Source organism: Tachyglossus aculeatus, chromosome 20 (assembly GCF_015852505.1).
Source record: "Tachyglossus aculeatus isolate mTacAcu1 chromosome 20, mTacAcu1.pri, whole genome shotgun sequence".
Taxonomy (NCBI): Eukaryota; Metazoa; Chordata; class Mammalia; order Monotremata; family Tachyglossidae; genus Tachyglossus; species Tachyglossus aculeatus.
The window spans coordinates 2561683-2582078 of NC_052085.1; the positions used below are offsets into that span (position 1 = coordinate 2561683).

The 20396-nt window shown below is 46.4% G+C and overlaps 1 protein-coding gene across 1 annotated transcript in view; it reads right to left on the reverse strand.

The window, feature by feature from the left end:
• Nucleotides 1-18183: 18183 nt before the first annotated feature.
• Nucleotides 18184-20396, reverse strand: part of LNX2 (ligand of numb-protein X 2) — a 34674-nt gene continuing 32461 nt past the window's right edge. Inside the window, exon 9 of the mRNA XM_038762121.1 lies at nt 18184-19904. Coding sequence (XP_038618049.1) covers nt 19769-19904 — 136 coding nt within the window. The 3' untranslated portion in view covers nt 18184-19768. The remainder of the gene's footprint in view (nt 19905-20396) is intronic.

The following is a 20396-nucleotide window of genomic DNA, read 5'->3' on the forward strand; positions in this document are numbered from 1 at the left end:
ACCTGTACAGCAGATTTCATTATAGTCAACAGCCTCTAAGCTGCTTGGAATAGTGGTGTTTATCATTTTCATAGAAACTTGATAATGACATTAATTTATCTTAATGGCCCGTTCTATTGTTATAAATAGTAAAATTAGCTTAAATTGTCTTGCTTTTGCTGGTTCTGGATGGCTGCGAAGGGCCCACCGCCGAAGATGAGTAGATAATTTGGTGTGCTTGACAGATTTCCAATAATTTGTTATGTGGAACATGAGTAATGCTAGTACCATTAATGTTCATTTTCCTCTAAATTCATTCCTGCCCTTTTCCCTTTTATCTTTTTTAATGCCTGGGCCATTTTTCTACATTTCAAGTGGAGCCCCAGAGCCCATTCATATTCAGGGAGCTATTAACATTCTGCACATAGAGAACATCCCGGGGAAAAACAACTCTTTATGAAATGACGAGCGTGGTCCCCGGCTACCGGGGATGGAAAGCAGACAAAATGGACGGCCTCCTGGCATCGGGGCTGGGGCGTAATTAAGTCAAATGGAATTTTAAAGAAATTTAAATGTTTGTGTTTTCACGGCGGAGGTAAAACACACTTCAGGGAAATTCTAAGAAGGGATCTTAGGCCGGGCATTCCTAGTTTAGAGGTGCCGAAAATTACACCCCAGGCCGTTAAACAATATTCGCCCACAAACTTGATTCTAATTAGCCAGGAAAAAGCGCTGCCACTAATTCCGCTTTTGGAAGCGGGTGATGACAGTGGTGATCTCCACCGCACGCCGGGGAGGGGTGACTTGCTGAAAAAATGATTTTTGACTCGGGTCATGGATGACCTTCTAGACTGTGAGCCCACTGTTGGGTAGGGACCGTCTCTATGTGTTGCCAATTTGTGCTTCCCAAGCGCTTAGTACAGTGCTCTGCACACAGTAAGCGCTCAATAAATACGATTGATTGATTGATTGACCTTCATGGATCATTATAAGGCCCCTCCATACCTTCCTCCCCTTTCCCTCCGCCACAGTGGTGTCCACTCATTACCCCAGCCCTCAGAGATGGGAAATTAGGCGCATTTGGGGCTTTTTCTAGGCACATTCACTTTCTCAACTTGAAGAGCAGCCCACAGCATAATAAAGACACCTTTGGGAGCTCTTGGAAGTTTTAGTCTTGCACACGTCGCTGCCAGTGAAAGTGAAAATAAGACCTATCCGGAAATAAGATGACTCCAAATGGAAACCTTATAATCTCCCATCTCATAATCTGAAGGGGGAGTCGGACCAAAAGAAATAATCTACAGACAGTGGGAGCAATAGGAAGAATAAGGATGGTGCTGTGGAGTAGAACAGGATGAAACAACCACTGTGCAACTAAGCATACACACGGAGGTAAGTGCAGAGGATAATAATAATGATGGCATTTATTAAGCGCTTACTCCATGCAAGGACTGTTCTAAGCGCTGGGGAGGTTACAAGGTGATCAGGTTGCCCCACGGGGGGCTCACAGTCTTAATCCCCATTTTACAGATGAGGGAACTGAGGCAAAGAGAAGTGAAGTGGCTTGCCCAAAGTCATACAGCTGACAATTGCCGGAGTCGGCATTTGAACCCATGACCTCTGACTCTAAAGCCCATGATCTTTCCACTGAGCCACGCTGCTTCTCTATGGTGTGTGTGTGCCCACAAACAGGTGTACATTCATTCATTCGTTTATTCAATCATACTTATTGAGCACTTACTGTGTGCAGAGCACTGTACTAAGCGCTTCGGAAAGCACAATACGACAATAAACAGACATCGGGAAACTTGCCTGGCCACCTCCAATAGGGGTCATCATCAATCGTATTTATTGAGCGCTTACTATGTGCAGAGCACTGTACTAAGCGCTTGGGAAGTACAAATTGGCAACATATAGAGACAGTCCCTACCCAACAGTGGGCTCACAGTCTAAAAGGGGTGTAAGATAATGTCTCAGAGATTGGGGTGGGAGGACGATGGTAAAATATTGATTCTGAAACATGTGTGTGTGTATGTTGCCGACTTGTACTTCCCAAGCGCTTAGTACAGTGCTCTGCCCATAGTAAGCGCTCAATAAATACAATTGAATTGAATGTATGTGGAAATAAGTGACAGGAAGAGTCAGGCATGGCTGCAACACTCCCCATTCCCCCCGCCAGCCCCCCATTGATGGGGCTGGGAGTCCATTAGTCTTGGTTATGGGTCGGCGGAGGGAGGGGTTGCGACGATGTAGCGAGCCCGGGTGCATAATGGATCATGAAAGATAAATGGAATTAGGCAATTGAATAATTGCACAGCCGGCCGGCCCGCTGTCAGCGAAGGTCGGGCGGGATTGCCATTAGAAACCTCGATCTGCCCAGCTTCGCTCCTCCTGCAAGCTGGGACCGGAGCGGGTGTGGATGTCCTGGACGTCTAGCGGCCATCCAGGCTGGGGCAGGCCCCCAGGATCCCGTGCCTTGGGCCCATTCCGTTCTCTCTTTGCTGCCGTGCTCCCGGGGTCGTGGGGAGTGTTCATTCATTCGTTCGATCGTATTTATTGAGCGCTTACTGTGTGCAGAGCACTGGACTAAGCGCTTGGGAAGTACAAGTTGGCAACGCCCAGGGACGGTCCCTACCCAACAGTGGGCTCACAGTCTAGAAGGGGGAGCCAGACGACAGAACAAAACATATTAACAAAATAAAATCAACTGAATAAATATGTACAAGTAAAATTATTTTGTTAGTATGTTTGGTTTTGTTCTCTGTCTCCCCCTTTTAGACTGTGAGCCCACTGTTGGGTAGGGACTGTCTCTATATGTTGCCAACTTGTAATTCCCAAGCGCTTAGTACAGTGCTCTGCACACAGTAAGCACTCAATACAATTGATCGATTGATTGATTGACTTTAAAACCAAACTGATTTTTAAGGGCTTCTTGTGAACACACAGAACAGTGTTTACCAACGCTATCATACTGCACTCTCCCAAGTGTTTAGTGCAGTGCTCTGCACACAACAAGCATTCAAAAGATTGCCGTCCCAGAGTAAACCTAATCCATGAAGGGAAAAGCTGACTTTTCCCAAAGGTGTCTCCCACTGCTACTCCTGCTGGTTTTGGCAGTTAAGATTTAATTTCCACCACCAAGTTCTGGAAAAATGTTTTAGGTTTGCTGGGGAACCTGTCAAAGACCGGGACGGAGAATCATCCAACACTTGACGTATTAGAATCTGTATAATCAATGCAATCAAAAGTCTAATCAGAAGGAAGTGGGAGGCAGGGAGGAGGGGATCGCAAGCGCTACCGGGTGGGAGTGGGTAAGGGCAATCAATCAATCAATCAATCGTATTTATTGAGCGCTTACTATGTGCAGAGCACTGTACTAAGCGCTTGGGAAGTACAAATTGGCAACATATAGAGACAGTCCCTACCCAACAGTGGGCTCACAGTCTAAAAGGGGGAGACAGAGAACAAAACCAAACATACTAACAAAATAAATAGAATAGATATGTACAAGTAAAATAAATAAATAGAGTAATAAATATGTACAAACATATATACATGTATGCAATCGCCTCGGCCAAACGGAATGGCTTCTGGTGGGAAAGACTTGGGGGAAGGAGCGGAGGAGACCGAGGGTGACGGAGAGGCCCAGAGGATGGGCAGTGCTAGCACAGTCAGGGAGGGGAGAGGCCGAGGCGTCATTTCAACCCAAAAAAAAGAGAAAGATAGATAGATAGATAGATAGATAGATAGATGATAGATAGATAGATAGATAGATAGATAGATAGATACAGAGAAAGAAAGAGAGAGAGAGAGAGAGAGAGAGAGAGAGAGAGAAAGGGGAAACCCAGGACTGCCCATCACATGGAAGAGCGGCCACCCTGAACCCCAAAGTGAAGCCTGCACAATCTCGGTATGGGTGGGTAATACTAGGGGATATTGGCACGGTAAATACATATACTTGCATTTTGGAGTCATGAGGGCTTAACTCCAAGATTTTACAATTAATTTAATCGGTGCAAAACTACTACAGACGCACTCAAGTGACTTTTCGGGGCAGGAAACACAGGCACTATCTGGGGGGTTCCAGGCTGCCTGGGGCAAAGCAAAAAGCTGCTGGAAAAAGAGTTTTAAATTCCAAGCTTCTTAATCATAATTGGGGTATTGATAATGTAGACTATGTCAAAGCACTTTGATAAGCACTAGCATAGATGTGAGTTGATCAGACACGGTACCTATCCATCTCACGGGGGGGTTCACAGCCAAGAGAGACGGAGAAGGGATAGTTGATCTCCACTTCGCCGAGGAGGAAACGGAGGCTCAGGGAGGTTTAGGGGCTTGCCCAAGGTCACCAAGGTCACACTGCAGGCCAGGGGCAGGGCTGGGACTAGAACCTGGTTTCCCGACTCCTAGCCCTAGCTCTTTCCATTAGACCACGCTGTCTCCCTAATGGCCCTAATGGAATCGAACTCATTAGCCGACTAATGACGGGGATTTGCTCCTGAAACTTTTGGCCATAATTCAGGGTGGAAGGCTTGAAAAGCATTAGGTGAAGATGCTCAAAGCAGACTTTTTTTCCAGGCCCACCTCCTGATAATCATAAGGGGACACCCCCACCCCATTACCGAGCATGGACCCGGAGACAGAAGATCATGGCTCTAATCCCCTCTCTGCCACTTGCCCACTGTGTGATCTTGGGCAAGACTCTTCATCATCATCATCAATTGTATTTATTGAGCGCTTACTATGTGCAGAGCACTGTACTAAGCGCTTGGGTAGTACAAATTGGCAACATATACAGTCCCTACCCAACAGTGGGCTCACAGTCTAAAAGGGGGAGACACTTCACTTCTCTGAGCCTCAGTTCCCTCATCTGTAAAATGGGGATTAAGACTGGGAGCCCCTTGTGGGACAAGGTTTGTGTCCAACCTGATTAGCTTCTATCTACCCCAATGCTTTTGTTAATATGTTTTGTTTTGTTCTCTGTCTCCCCCTTCTAGACTGTGAGCCTGATGCTGGGTAGGGACCGTCTCTATATGTTGCCAACTTGGACTTCCCAAGCGCTTAGTACAGTGCTCTGCACACAGTAAATGTTCAATAAATACGATTGAATGAATGAATGAACAGTGCTTGACACATATAGTGCTCACTTAACCAATACCATTATTATTATCATTATTATTCCCCACAGCACCTGTATATATGTTTGTACATATTTATTACTCTATTTATTGATTTATTTATTTTACTTGTACATATCTATTCTATTTATTTTATTTTGTTAGTATGTTTGGTTTTGTTCTCTGTCTCCCCCTTTTAGACTGTGAGCCCACTGTTGGGTAGGGACTGTCTCTATATGTTGCCAACCTGTACTTCCCAAGCGCTTAGTACAGTGCTCTGCACACAGTAAGTGCTCAATAAATACGATTGATTGATTTATTGATTATTATTAACAATGGTATTCAGTACATTGGTATAATAAAGTGAACAGTCAATTATCTATTCAATTATTTTATCTGTATTCACTTATTCTAAATCCCCGCTGTATCCTGATCCCTGCTCTATCCTCTTTCTTCTTCCCCATCCCCACCTTTTACAAACGATTTGTGGCTCTCTGCTTCTCAGTTGGATTGTAAATTCCTTAAAGGCAGGAAACGCATGTTTTGCTTCTGTTACATCAACATCAAGTGAAGCAGTGTGGCCCGGTGGCAAGGGCAGGGGCTTTGGGGGCCTGAGGTCATGGGTTCAAATCCCCGCTCTGCCAATTGTCAGCTGTGTGACTTTGGGCAAGTCACTTCACTTCTCTGGGCCTCAGTTATCATCTGTAAAACGGGGATGAAGACTGTGAGCCCCTTGTGGGACAACCTGATCACCATGTAACCTCCCCAGCGCTTAGAACAGTGCTTTGCACATAGTAAGCGCTTCATAAAATGCCATTATTATTATTATCATCATCTAATCAGTCGTATCCATTGAGCGCTTACTGTATGCAGGGCATTGTACTGTAAGCTCATGATGGGCAGGGAATGTGTCTGTTTATTCTTCTATTGTACTCTCCCAAGCGCTTAGTACAATGCTCTGCACACCATAGGCGCTCAATAAATACAATCAACTGACTACTAAGCCCTTCAGAACACAACAATATAACAGACATTTCCTGCCCACAACGAGTTTCCAGCCTAGAAGTGGAGTTGGACTAACCTAAGTAAATAAATTACAGACTTGTACCTGCGTGCTGTGGGGCGTGGGTAGTGAACAAAGGGAGCATGTCAAGGTGACTTGCTGATGGGTGTGGGAAAAGAGGAAATGAGGGTTTAGGGGAGGCCTCTTGGAGGGGATGTGCCTTCAGTAAAGCTTTGAAGGTGGGGAGAGAAGAGGGAGGGCATTGCAGGCCAGAGGCAGGACATGGGTGAGACAGGGGAACACTGCAGTCAGTGTCAGTGCCAACTCCAGGGGCTATGGAGATGACGGGGCAGTGGTGGGTCCCCACCCTGCTCCTCCAGACCAGCCGTGACACTGTCCAGTTTGGGACGAGAGGACCCAAAGTAGCATCCTTCTGCCCTATAACTTGTTTCCTCCCAGCTCACTCCCTCTTCCCTTGTCTCTCTCCACTTCTAGCCATACTTCACGCCACTGCCCGGATTGTCTTTGTCCAGAAACGCTCTAGGCATGTTACTCCCCTCCTCAAAAATCTCCAGTGGCTACCAATCAACCTATGCATCAGGCAGAAACTCCTCACCCTGGGCTTCCATGCTGTCCATCCCCTCGCCCCCTCCTACCTCACCTCCCTTCTGTCCTTCTCCATCGCAGCCCGCCCCCTCCGCTCCTCTGCCGCGAACCTCCTCACCATTAGGCCTCATTCTCGCCCGTCCCGCCATCGACCCCCGGCCCCCGTCATCCCCCTGGCCCGGAATGCCCCCAATCCCTCTGCCCATCCGCCAAGCTAGCTCTCTTCCTCCCTTCAAGGCCCTACTGAGAGCTCACCTCCTCCAGGAGGCCTTCCCAGACTGAGCCCCCTCCACCTTACCTCCTTCCCTTCCCCACAGCACCTGTATATATGTATATATGTTTGTACGTATTTATTACTCTATTTATTTTACTTGTACACATCTATTCTAATTATTTTATTTTGTTAATATGTTTGGCTTTGTTCCCTGTCTCCCCCTTCTAGACTGTGAGCCCACTGTTGGGTAGGGACCGTCTCTAGATGTTGCCAACTTGGACTTCCCAAGCACTTGGTACAGTGCTCTGCACACAGTAAGCGCTCAATAAATATGATTGATTGATTGATTCCCATAAAATCTATCCTGTCCGCCCCCGTGCTCACTGTGCCCTGCAGTTGAACTTCATCCACGAGACCGTCCACAGCTTCCCGGACTCTCCCCAACCTTGCCCCTCTCAGCTTGGCAAGTCCCCTGACACGGCTGCTGCTGCCCTTATAATTCAGCCGCCAGGGAACAGGGGTTTGGGGGTCTTGGGGAGGGTGGGGGCTTCCCCTGGGAGCCCCTTAGTGAGAACTAAGATGACCCACACTGTAGGGACTGTCTCTATATGTTGCCAACTTGTACTTCCCAAGCGCTTAGTACAGTGCTCTGCACACAGTAAGCGCTCAATAAATACGATTGATTGATTGATTGCCAGAAAATGTGCTCCACGAACTAAACAATGCGGAAAGCAGCCGCTACGGTAAAATACCCGTCATCAGGAGAGCCCCCTGTGATGATCAGGGGGTCCCATGGGGGGCTCGCGGTCTTCGTCCCCATTTTGCAGATGAGGTAACTGAGGCCCAGAGACTGGCCCGAAGTCACACAGCTGACAATTGGCGGAGCCGGGATTTGAACCCATGACTTCTGACTCCAAAGCCCACTCTCTTTCCACTGAGCCCCGCTGCTTCTCCTTGACCTGCGATCAAATGTGCCATTTTGTCATTTTGTATCTCGGTGTGGAGGGATGCCCTGATCTATACTCTCACTCACTCTCACTCAATCGTATTTATTGAGCGCTTACTGTGTGCAGAGCACTGTACTAAGCGCTTGGGAAGTACAAGTTGGCAACGTCTAGAGACGGTTCCTACCCAACAGTGGGCTCACAGTCTAGAAGGAGGAGACAGACAACAAACCATATTAACAAAATAAATACCTATATTGTACACCATATTGTACTATATAATAATATATAATAATATCACATCATATATCATATATAATATACACATCATATGAATATTATAATTATATGATAATATATAACATTATATAATATAATACATTATAATATATAATACATTAATATATAATGCTATACAATATATCAATACATAATATTTCGCATCATTACATATAATGTAAAAAATAGTAATATATAATATAATATATACAATAATATATATTATATGTATATTATATATATTATAATATAGTATTATATTGCACTATATTATACCTACATTGTACACTCCCAAGTGCTTAATACAGTGCTCTGCACACAGTAAGCGCTCAATAAATATTATTGACTTACTGACTGACTGATGAGGAAACAGTTATTTCACATGCATAAGGATGCCCACTCAACCTCCTCATCATCATCATAATAATAATGGTACTTGCTAAGCGCTTACTGTGTGCCAAGCACTCTTCTAAGCACTGGGGTAGATACAAGTTAATCAGGTTGGAAACAGTCTCTGGCTCACATGGGGCTTTCACTCTTAATCCCCATTTTACAGATGAGGTAACTGAGGCCCAGAGACGTGAAGTAACTTGCCCAAGGTCACACAGCGGGTAGGTGGCAGAGCCGGGATTCGAATCCAGGTTCCCTGAAGTTTGGACCCTTGTTCTTTCCGCAGGCCATTCTGCCTCTCTGATCAAAGGAACAGCGGGCCTGTGATGGACAAATTGCTCATAGGAGAAGCAGCGTGGCTCAGTGGAAAGAGCCCGGGCTTTGGAGTCAGAGGTCATGGGTTCGAATCCTGCTCCGCCACATGTCTGCTGTGTGACCTTGGGCCAGTTACTTAACTTCTCTGAGCCTCAGTTACCTCGTCTGTAAAATGGGGATTAAGACTGTGAGCCCCACATGGGACAACCTGATCACTTTGTACCCCCCCAGCGCTTAGAACAGTGCTTTGCACATGGTAAGTGCTTAACAAATGCCAACATTATTATTATTATTACTATTATTATTATTATTTAACTTTCTGGATCCCTTCGGAAAAACCGCAAAATGACACCACCCCCGCCCCTCCCCGGCAGCTCCTGAAGCCGGACCAAAAAAATCCTCTCCATCTTTCTCCTCTTTCCCTCCAACACGAGAGAGGTGCTGGGCGCAGTCAGAACGAAATAGTTAATCATCTGTTAAACAGTTACATCTTTAAATCAGAGAGTTAAAGTTGATATTTAACAGAATGCATATGAGAAAGGTTTGCATTGTGTGAATTATTTTCCTATTTGAAACACAGAATCTCTCTCAAATGGCTTTCAAACCCACATTGGAGTGAAGTATCCTGTTTGTTCCATTAACTACTCACAGAGTCAACTGGGGAAGCCATTGTTATTAATTTCAATGGAAGGCTAAAATGCAGTTCATTTTCGATAATTGCGAGCCCACCATCTAAAGAGCCAGGGAAGGCTTTTAATCGGAGGCATTTTTTTGAGGAGCATGATCAGAATTACATTTAACATCTTCTGAAGGTGCGTAATTACGGAAGCCTCAATCACGGGCAAATTCAAAGAGCCTCCATGGTATGATCTAAACTTCCAAGGCCGGCACCGAATTACGGCCTCCCCTGTAGAAGGGAAAAACGACGGTGGGAAAGCGGGGTTCTGCCAGCCTCAGTTGACCGGTTTTCCCTTTCCTTGGGTCGAACATTTTGGTCTCCACCATTGGGGGTTCTCCACCCCATCTGCTTGAGGAAAATTTGGGCTGTGCCTCCTCCAGGAGGCCTTCCCAGACTGAGCCCCCTCCTTCATCTCCCCCTTCTCCCCGCCTTACCTCCTTCCCTTCCCCACAGCACCTGTATATATGTATATACGTATTTATTACTCTGTTTTACTTGTACATATCTATTCTATTTATTTTATTTTGTTAGTATGTTTGGTTTTGTTCTCTGTCTCCCCCCTTTTAGACTGTGAGCCCACTGTTGGGTAGGGACTGTCTCTAGATGTTGCCAACTTGTACTTCCCAAGCGCTTAGTACAGTGCTCTGCACACAGTAAGCGCTCAATAAATATGACTGATTGATAAAATAAATAGAATAAATATGCCCAAATAAAATAAATAAATGTTCCAATTAGGTGCCCAGGGAAAGAACTCCAGGGTTTCTGATTCCAGGATCCCCTCAGGCCACAGAAAAAAAAAACCCTCCAAGGATTCCTGGGTTTTGGGGGGGTATTTGTTAAGCCCTATGTGCCAGGCACTGAACTATTCATTCATTCAATTGTATTTATTGAGCGCTTACTGTGTGCAGAGCACTGTACTAAGCGCTTGGGAAGTCCAAGTTGGCCACAGATAGAGCCCTACCCAACAGCGGGCTCACAGTCTAGAAGGGGGAGACAGAGAACAAAACAAAACATATCAACAAAATAAAATAAATAGAATAAATATGTACACATAAAATAGAGTAATAAATAAATAATAAATAAATACTAAGCACTGAGGTGGTAATAATAACAAATACCATCATTATTATTAAGCGTTTACTGTGTGCAAAGTACTGTTCTAAGCGCTGGGGGGATAGAAGGTGATCAGGTTGTCCCATGTGGGGATCACAGTCTTCATCCCCATATTACAGATGAGGGAACTGAGGCCCAGAGAAGTTAAATAATAACGATGGTATTCATTAAGCGCTTACTATGTGCAAAGCACTGTTCTAAGCGCTGGGGGGATACAAGGTGATCAGGTTGTCCCACGTGGGGCTCACAGTCTTCATCCCCATCTTACAGATGAGGGAACTGAGGCACAGAAAAGTTAAATGACTTGCCCAAAGTCACACAGCTGACAATTGTTTTGTTGTCTGTCTCCCCCTTCTAGACTGTGAGCCCGCTGTTGGGTCGGGACCGTCTCTATATGTTGTCAACTTGGACTTCCCAAGGGCTTAGTACAGTGCTCCGGTGGCTACCGATCAATCTGCGCATCAGGCAGAAACTCCTCACCCTGGGCTTCAAGGCTGCCCATCCCCTCGCCCCCTCCTACCTCACCTCCCTTCTCTCCTTCTCCAGCCCAGCCCGCACCCTCTGCTCCTCCGCCGCTAATCTCCTCACCGTACCTCGTTCTCGCCTGTCCCGCCGTCGACCCCCGGGGCCTGGAATGCCCCCAATCCCTCTGCCCATCCGCCAAGCTCGCTCTCTTCCTCCCTTCAAGGCCCTGCTGAGAGCTCACCTCCTCCAGGAGGCCTTCCCACACCGAGCCCCTTCCTTCCTCTCCCCCTCGTCCCCCTCTCCATCCCCCCATCTTACCTCCTTCCCTTCCCCACAGCACCTGTATATATGCATGTTTGTTCATATTTATTACTCTATTTATTTATTTTACCTGTACATATCTATTCTATTTATTTTATTTTGTTAGTATGTTTGGTTTTGTTCTCTGCCTCCCCCTTTTAGACTTAGCCCACTGTTGGGTAGGGACTGTCTCTCTATGTTGCCAACTTGTACTTCCCAAGCGCTTAGTACAGTGCTCTGCACACAGTAAGCACTCAATAAATACGATTGATTGATTGATTGCTCTGCACACAGTAAGCGCTCAGTAAATACGATTGAATGAATTGGCGGAGTCGGGATTTGAATCCACGAGCTCCGACTCCAAAGGCCATGCTCTCTCCACTGAGCCACGCTGCTTCTCTTAGACACAAGCTAATCAGGTTGGACCCAATCCACCCGCCTCATGGGGCCCACGGCCCTTCACGCAAACTTTTCCTTCTCTCACTCGCTTCAGAGCAGGTCCCGAGCCCGGGCTCTTGGTCCAGGCGCGAGATGATTCTCATGGGGTGAATCCTCCGGCCGGACTTGAGGCCCCGGAGGGTCGGCAGGGCCAACACATAGCTGACGTGTCTATTTATTTATTTATTTTACTTGTACACATTTATTCTATTTATTTTATTCTGTTACTATGTTTTGCTCTGTTCTCCGTCTCCCCCTTCTAGACTGTGAGCCCCCCGTTGGGTAGGGACCGTCTCTATACGTTGCCGACTTGTACTTCCCAAGCGCTTAGTACAGTGCTCTGCACACAGTAAGCGCTCGATAAATACGATTGAATGAATGAATGAATGAATGTTGCTCTGATTCCACCGCCCTTCTAGCTCCAGCGGGGTGGGGCTTCACCCTTGGCACCCCTTGTAAATTCGATGCTTTTCGCCCCCACACCATCCCCAAGCGCTTAGTACAGTGCTCTGCACGCAGTAAGCGCTCAATAAATACGATTGGATGAATCCCCAACTCCTCCTCTCAGAGCACCGTGCCAGCTAAGGCCGAAGTTCACCTACCGATCCCATGTCACTTGAAAACCCAGTCAGGTAACCAGGTGAAAAGCAAATAAGTGAAGTGAGCTGTGGGGAAGAGAGCAAGGGACGTAGCTCAGCCACAGCAACGGCAGCAAACTGTTTCGAAATCAATCGTATTTATTGAGCGCTTACTATGTGCAGAGCACTGTACTAAGCGCTTGGGAAGCACAAATTGGCAACATCTAGAGACAGTCCCTACCCAACAGTGGGCTCACAGTCTAAAAGGGGGAACAAGAGGAGAATTAGTGAGGTGGGAGGGAGGAGACAGAATAGGAATATTTATTTATAGGAATAGGAATATTTATTACTCTATTTATTTTACTTGTACCTATCTATTCTATTTATTTTATTTTGTTAATATGTTTGGTTTTGTTCTCTGTCTCCCCCTTCTAGACTGTGAGCCCACTGTTCGGCAGGGACTGTCTCCATATGTTGCCAGCTTGGACTTCCCAAGCGCTTAGTACAGTGCTCTGCACACAGTAAGCACTCAATAAATACAGTTGATTGACTGATTAATAGGAGAAGCCGGGAAAGGAGGCGGGCAGAGTTACTCTGTGCAACACAATCTGCAGTCAATCAATCAATCAATCATATTTATTGAGCGCTTACTATGTGCAGAGCACTGTACTAAGCGCTTGGGAAGTACAAATTGGCAACATGTAGAGACAGTCCCTACCCAACATTGGGCTCACAGTCTAAAAGGGGGAGACAGGGGACAAAACCAAACATACTAACAAAATAAAATAGAATATTTATCTGCAGAATAAACAGAATATCTGCAGCCAGAATGGTGAGTGCTGTCTGATTTTTGCTTCAGAGTAGACCCACATAATCAGTCGGACAGCCAGAAGCTCACTGTTCTGAACAGAAATTACAGTCCACAGTGACTGGATCAATGTCACCGCACTCAAGGAGTCCCAGAGAGGGAAGGGAGAGAACCTGGAGCTGCACAGGAAAGGCCGATGCGCTAAGCCAGGAGATTGCTCTTGATTCTCTCAGATTTCTTTCAGAATCTGAATTATCAGGCCCGTCACGCAACAGGCCAGAGCCGGGACTTGAATCCAGGTACCCGCATCCCCAGCCCCAACCTCTTTTCCCTAGGCCCAGCAGCTAAATGATGAAGGTTCAGAAGCGGTCTGGGAAAGGGATAGAAAGGAAGAGGATGGAGTAACAAGAATTCTCTTGGGACGGTTTAGGGAAGCCTAGTTAAAGTCCCCTAACAGCCCACCTCTAAGTAATCTAAAAACCTAGCCACCTGACATTTCTAATGTTTCTTAATGGAGCACACAAGACATGAATGTTTTATGGAGCTCTCCCAGAGACTAAAAGCCTTTTAAAGAGAGAGAGAGATGGAGGGATTATGGGGGGGAGAGGGAGATAGAGAAGAGAAAAAAGAGAGAGAGAAAGAGAGAGGAGAGAGAGAAAAAAAATATAGAGAAATAAAGAAGCCTGGGGAGAGTGGATGGCAGGAAGATTCTGAAACAGCCGGGCTCTTAAGAGTAATTTAAGTAAAAAGGATTCTATGCCACACGTATCTGCCTCCCCCTCTTGACTGTAAGCTCATCATGGGCAGGGATGTCTGCTAATTCTGCATATTACACTCTCTCAAGGGCTTAGTACAGTGCTGTACGCATAGTAAGTGCACCTGATTGAAATGGATATCAAAAGAAAACTTTTGTGGTTCTGATTCCTCTGAGGTGGGATTCCTCTCTCTGAACAGGACTGCGAATTCCCAGGCAGCAGCAGGAATGGTTTTCAGGGAGGATCTGAGTTTTCACTGATTTCTATCTGCCATTCTTTCACTTAATGTTATTAAAGTTTGAGGATGGCTGAGCTGGGGCACCTGGAAACTATCAGGCAAAGCGTTTGAATATATAACCTCTTTAAGAAGCAGCGTGGCTCAGTGGGAACGAGCCCGGGCTTTGGAGTCAGAGGTTGTGGGTTCGAATCCCGGCTCCGCCACATGTCTGCTGTGTGACCTTGGGCAAGTCACTTCACTTCTCTGAGCCTCAGTTCCCTCATCTGGAAAATGGGGATTGACTGTGAGCCCCACGTGGGATAACCTGATCACCTTGTATCCCCCCCAGCGCTTAGAACAGTGCTTTGCACATAGTAAGCGCTTAATAAATGCCATTATTATTATTATTATTATTTAAGTCCAAGTGGCTTCTGTGTTACCATAGAAATAAACTGATAAATGCATTTAACTCGAGGTGGCTCACATTAGCCACTTCTAGACTGTGAGCCCACTGTTGGGTAGGGACCGTCTCTATATGTTGCCAGCTTGGACTTCCCAAGCGCTTAGTACAGTGCTCTGCACACAGTAAGCACTCAATAAATACAATTGATTGATTGATTAGGCAATCACAGAAGAGCTGTCAGATAAAGTCCCTAGAGAGATGGACCCTTCCTTTGTTTCACAAAAGGATTCAGGAGGACAAGCTGAAGACTTGAATTCCTAAGACAACAATCAACCTGGACCCTTTCCCTGCCAAAGAGAAGCAGCGTGGCTCAGTGGAGAGAGCGCGGGCTTGGGAGTCAGAGGTCATGGGTTCGAATCTCACCTCCCCCACGTCTGCTGTGTGACCTTGGGTGAGTCACTTCACTTCTCTGTGCCTCAGTTCCCTCATCTGTAAAATGGGGATTAAGACTGTGAGCCCCACATGGGACAACCTCATCTCCTTGTATTCCCCCCAGCGCTTAGAACAGTGCTTTGCACATAGTAAGTGCTTAACAAATACCCACATTATTATTATTATTAAAGTCCCACCTCCTCCAGAAAGGCTTCCCTGATTATGTCCTAATGCCCTCTTGTATTCCCCGTCCCCTCCCGGCCACCACTTAAGCATTTTATCCCATCCTCCGGACTTAGGTCTAAAGTTACAAGCGGTTGTATAACTATTTATGATCAGATGCGCATCCACATGGACTAATTACAAGGGAGTGACCACCAAAAATGGAGTCCAAAAGGGGAGTGAGGGTGGCAGATGGAGAAAGCCAGCAACTAGGGCCGGTGTTTGCACTCCTACGTTGCGAAGGAGGATGCGAAGAGTAGTTTAGGGAGGGCACCTGACAATGAAAGAAAGGATCCTAGAGACTGTTGTTAAACTGTAGTCTCCCAATTGCTTAGTACAGTATAACAACAGACACATTCCTGCCCACAATGAGCTCACAGTCTAGATGGAGAGACAGGCATTACTATAAATAAATACATTAGCTATATATATATATGTGCTGTAGGGCCAATAATGTTTTCTCTAGGCCAGTTTCTGCTTAGCATACAGTAAGCGCTCAATAAATACGACTGAATCAACTGTCAATGCCTGTTAAGTGTTCAGCCCTTCCAAAGTCTACAATTTAGTCTCTCTGGGGTGCATGGCATAGGGATCACAATCCCTTTGTTCTGATTTTCCCATTAGCACACGGAGACGTTTTCATGTCAGTTTGTGTGTTGGAGGTGGGGGGTTTCATTTGTATTTTGTTCCTGATGAGCTCCTGAGGGTGACCCCCCTACTCCCTGGTCTCCATAGATCAGTATATACCTATGAGGGAGAGAGAGAGTGAGTTTGTGTGTGCGTGTATGTGTATGCACGCAAATATTCAAGGTGCAGACAGGGTTAAAATTTCAGTAACAGATTGGGTGAGTTTGTGACAATTTTGCAAGCCTGTGTAATTTTGCATTTTAGCACATGTTTCAGTATCTATTCAGTGTTTGCTTTGTGCGTTCAGGAGTCCTGGATGGGGTGGCAAGGAAAGAGAGAGAGGAGAAAGGGGGGGGGGGGAGAGAGAGAGAGAGAGAGAGAGAGAGAAAGAGAGAGAGAGAGAATGTGTGAGTGTGTGTGTGTGTGCATGTATGTGTGCGTGCACAAACATTCAGTGTGCAGACAGGGTTAAAATTCCAGTAACAGATTGGGTGAGTTTGTGATAATCTTGCAAGCCTGTGTAATTTCGCATTTTAGCACATGTTCAGTATCTATATTCAGCGTTCGCTTTGTGCGTCCAGGAGTCCTGGATGGGGTGGCAAGGAAAGAGAAAGGGAGAGAGAAAGACAGAAAGAGAGAGAGAAAGAGAGAGAGAGTGAGAGTGTTTGTGTGTGTGCGCATATGTGTGCGTGCGCAAACATTCAGGGTGCAGACAGGGTTAAAATTCCAGTAACAGATTGGGTGAGTTTGTGATAATTTTGCAAGCCTGTGTAATTTCTCATTTTAGCACATGTTCAGTGTCTATATTCAGTGTTCGCTTTGTGCGTCCAGGAGTCCTGGATGGGGTGGCAAGGAAAGAGAAAGGGAGAGAGAGAGAGAGAGAGAGAGAGAGAGAGAGAGAGAGAGAGAGAGAGAGAGAGAGAGAGAAAGGGAGAGAGTGAGAGTGAGAGAGAGAGAGAGAGAGAGTGTGTGAGTGTGTGTGTGTGTGTGTGTGTGTGTGTGTGTGTTTGCTCCAACTCAATGCTGCAGTGGATGGTGGCGTGGGGCGAGGGGCTCCTGCAGAATGGTTAGTGGCCTTTGGCAAACATACCTGCCGGACTTCCTGCTCCTCACATCTGGACTCAAAACAATCCCTAAAAGAAGATTTCTTACCGGACGGATCATCCGTTAAAGAATGGAGCAGATGCTGTTGCCGTGGGCAGGATGACTTTTATTTCTGTTCACCCTGAATTAATAACATACCGTTAGATAACCACATCTGAGATACCTGTAAATCATTTAAACTGAAGGCACAGGAGAACAAACCAAAAGGTGTCACTTCACGACCGGAAAGGAAAAAAGCAATTTCGACGGTGAGAGTGCATTCCGAACAAGTTCCCGTCACCAAACATCATTCCGATCAAAAGCTGCAGCTCTCCCGCAATGAAACCCCACCCCCTAAGTCATGCTTCTCATGATGCAAAAAATAAAAAAATGAGAATATTTCCCTCTTTAAAGGGTCGAACATATGCTATCTGGTTCATAGTGGAGTGTTTCATATCGAGTGAAGCAGCGGCGGGGGTTGCTTTTGGCCACGACACTGAGAGATGATACACTTTTTTAGAAAACAGTTGAAAACAGCAAAAGTAAGTTACAAAATTCAATTTTCTTGTGAGTGGGAGGAAACTTTTTCCATGTTAAGTAGAATAAAAAGGCATTTTCATCTCAGGTTGCTTCAAAAGCCAAGGTTCATCTTACAGTAATATACTGTATGGGAAGCTAGGCTGGATCCTGGTTGAGTGCAGGCTAGTCTGGGGACTAGTGGCCCCAGATAAAATGAGGACAGCTTCTGCTGCTTGTTTCCTTTGTTCGTTCGTTCAATCGTATTTATTGAGCGCTTACTGTGTGCACAGCACTGTACTAAGCGCTTGGGAAGTATAGGTCGGCAACAGATAGAGACGGTCCCTACCCAACAACGGGCTCACAGTCTAGAAGCAGGGAGACGGACAAAAAAACGAGCAGATAGGCGTCAATACCATTAGAGAAGCAGCGTGGCTCAGTGGAAAACAGCCCGGGCTTTGGAGTCAGAGGTCACGGGTTCAAATCCCGGCTCCCCCAACTGTCGGCTGTGTGACCTTGGGCAAGTCACTTCACTTCTCTGTGCCTCAGTTTCCTCATCTGTCAAATGGGGATGAAGACTGTGAGCCCCCCGGGGGACAACCCGATCACCTTGTAACCTCCCCAGCGCTTAGAACAGTGCTTTGCACATAGTAAGCGCTTAATAAATGCCAACGTCATCAAAATAGATAAATTTATTCAATCATATTTATTGAGTGACGGTCCCCGCCACTTGTCTGCTGTGTGACCTCGGGCAAGTGAAGCCCCTCCTTAAGAGGGGCTTAAAAAGTGTTTCATTGCAAAAGCAGCGGGAATTCTTCAGAGACATGCCATGAAAGCGGTGCGATCGCTTTTACGTGATCACACGTCAGAAATGGAGGCTCATCACCGACCATGGACTGGAGTGATTTTTTTTTCAAATTCACTCCTGGATAATACCATTCAGTACAATACAAATGGGGGTCACTTGGCCGTTCGTTTGGACTCTGAACTAGGTCTCTAATAGAAACTTTTTCAAGAATGCAGAACATTAACGACGTTCGGATTTTGCTACAACTCAACATACCATTTCCGTGGGGTCCTTGAAATAAAATAATTAAAAAGAAACTGGTATGTTTAAGGAACAAACCAAAATATGCCAGTAACGTTTTTTTTTTCCCCGCCAGAATGTCACGATCTCAAAAGCAAATTATAGGACAGTAAACCCAGGAGGCGAACCGTTCAGCTCCCAGAGACAAATTCTCCGTCTTTTTACACAGAGGCATCTACCTACTTCTTCAGTGGAGGAAATAACCTGGGAAAATTAGGTTTTCGATTCTCCACAGAACTCAGGCCGGGAAAGGATTCGGCCTCCCACTTAATTGCGGCAAATGCTTTGATAGCAAGGCAGTTTTACCTTCAGAAGAAACATTGGCTTAATTGTTGGGAGTCACAAAAACATGCTTCAGCGGAAGGTTACTGAGAACGATACAAACCTTAAAAATGACACTATAAAAACATCCTGATCAAAATTTTCGAGTATTACAAAGCCTTCCTTTGGAAAGAAGAGTTTAAAGCTGTTGTCGTGCAGGTCAAGTGGATTCACATTAACTAACTCTAGCTCGGAGACTCATTATTTTCCTCCTCCCCTTCCTCATCACTGGTTAGACCATTATCATATACTGAATTTCCTAAAAAATATTGCAATTATTGCACGTCATGAAAGACCTCCTTAGAAATTTCGGGCTTGGGCCCCTTCTAAGAACACACTGCAGTCGAAATAAAGGAACTGAAAATCACCACGGGTCTTTGAAATGTTGGCACCACTGACCGTCGCGGATGAAGGCGACCCCAGTGGGAAACAATTCCCTGCAGGAAACCGGCTCAGACGCACGGAGGTAAACTCCATCCCCGAGAGCATCACCGACAATCCGTCTCCCTCAGCGGCGGGCGAGCCCCCGGCTCACGTTTTACTACTCAATTTAAAAAAGGCTAACGGCAACTGGCAACCATGCACCTCGATGGGTCTAATCCACGATGGGGAGACCGGGAAAGCCTCGTTTCCCAGTCACGGGTTGCCACGGGACCGTTTCGAACGCTGAGGAAACGGCGGAACGATGCTCAGAGGCTGTTTCGAAGCGGAGACGAGGGTCGTGAGGTTGAAGGGGTGAGGATCTAGCGGACTTTGGCCCTGCTCTCTGACCAGCTGTATCTGTGCGGTTTAGAAAAACACCGCCTCTAACAAACCGGAGGTTTTCCTCTAGTTTTCTAGAAAAATAAGACGCGGGAACCGAACCGGGGTTCTAGGCCTATATGAGGCTTCCGGGCCAACAAATAACGGTCAGAGTTACTTTATTCCTCTGCTCCTTCAGCATGGGGACTAGTGCGGAATGGCTCATGCCCACAGTGGAGAGTCCATTAACGGCCACAATCATGTCGCCACACCTAGACAAAACAAACACACGCATTACTGCTGCGGCTAGCCCACCGACCTGTTTTCCTGGATGCTGGAGACGGAAGAACCCCCCCCCCCCCCGCCACGGTCACCGGGCCGAGTCCTCTGAAAGAATAGGAAAGCGGACAGGGAGCGTGTCTACAACTCCGTTATAGGGAACTCTCCCAAGTGTGTATTACAGTGCACTGCACACGGTAAGCCCTCAACAAAAACGACCAAGATCGAGCGCTTGTGGTGCGGCGTGTTTGAAGAGCCAGAAAATATGAACACGAGAGGAATGAAGAGGATGACTGATGATCAGGGTAGGATTCCACTCTGGCCAAAACTCTGGCTTTTCCCTGGCTGCCCAGAGCGAGAGGCCCGGAAGCTGGGCGGCAGTGCTTTGCACTTTATCCTTCCTTCCTCCTTTCCCATCTCCTTCCCTTCCCATCTCCTTCCCCATCTCCTTTCCTCCTCCTTCCCCATCTCCTTTCCTCCTCCTT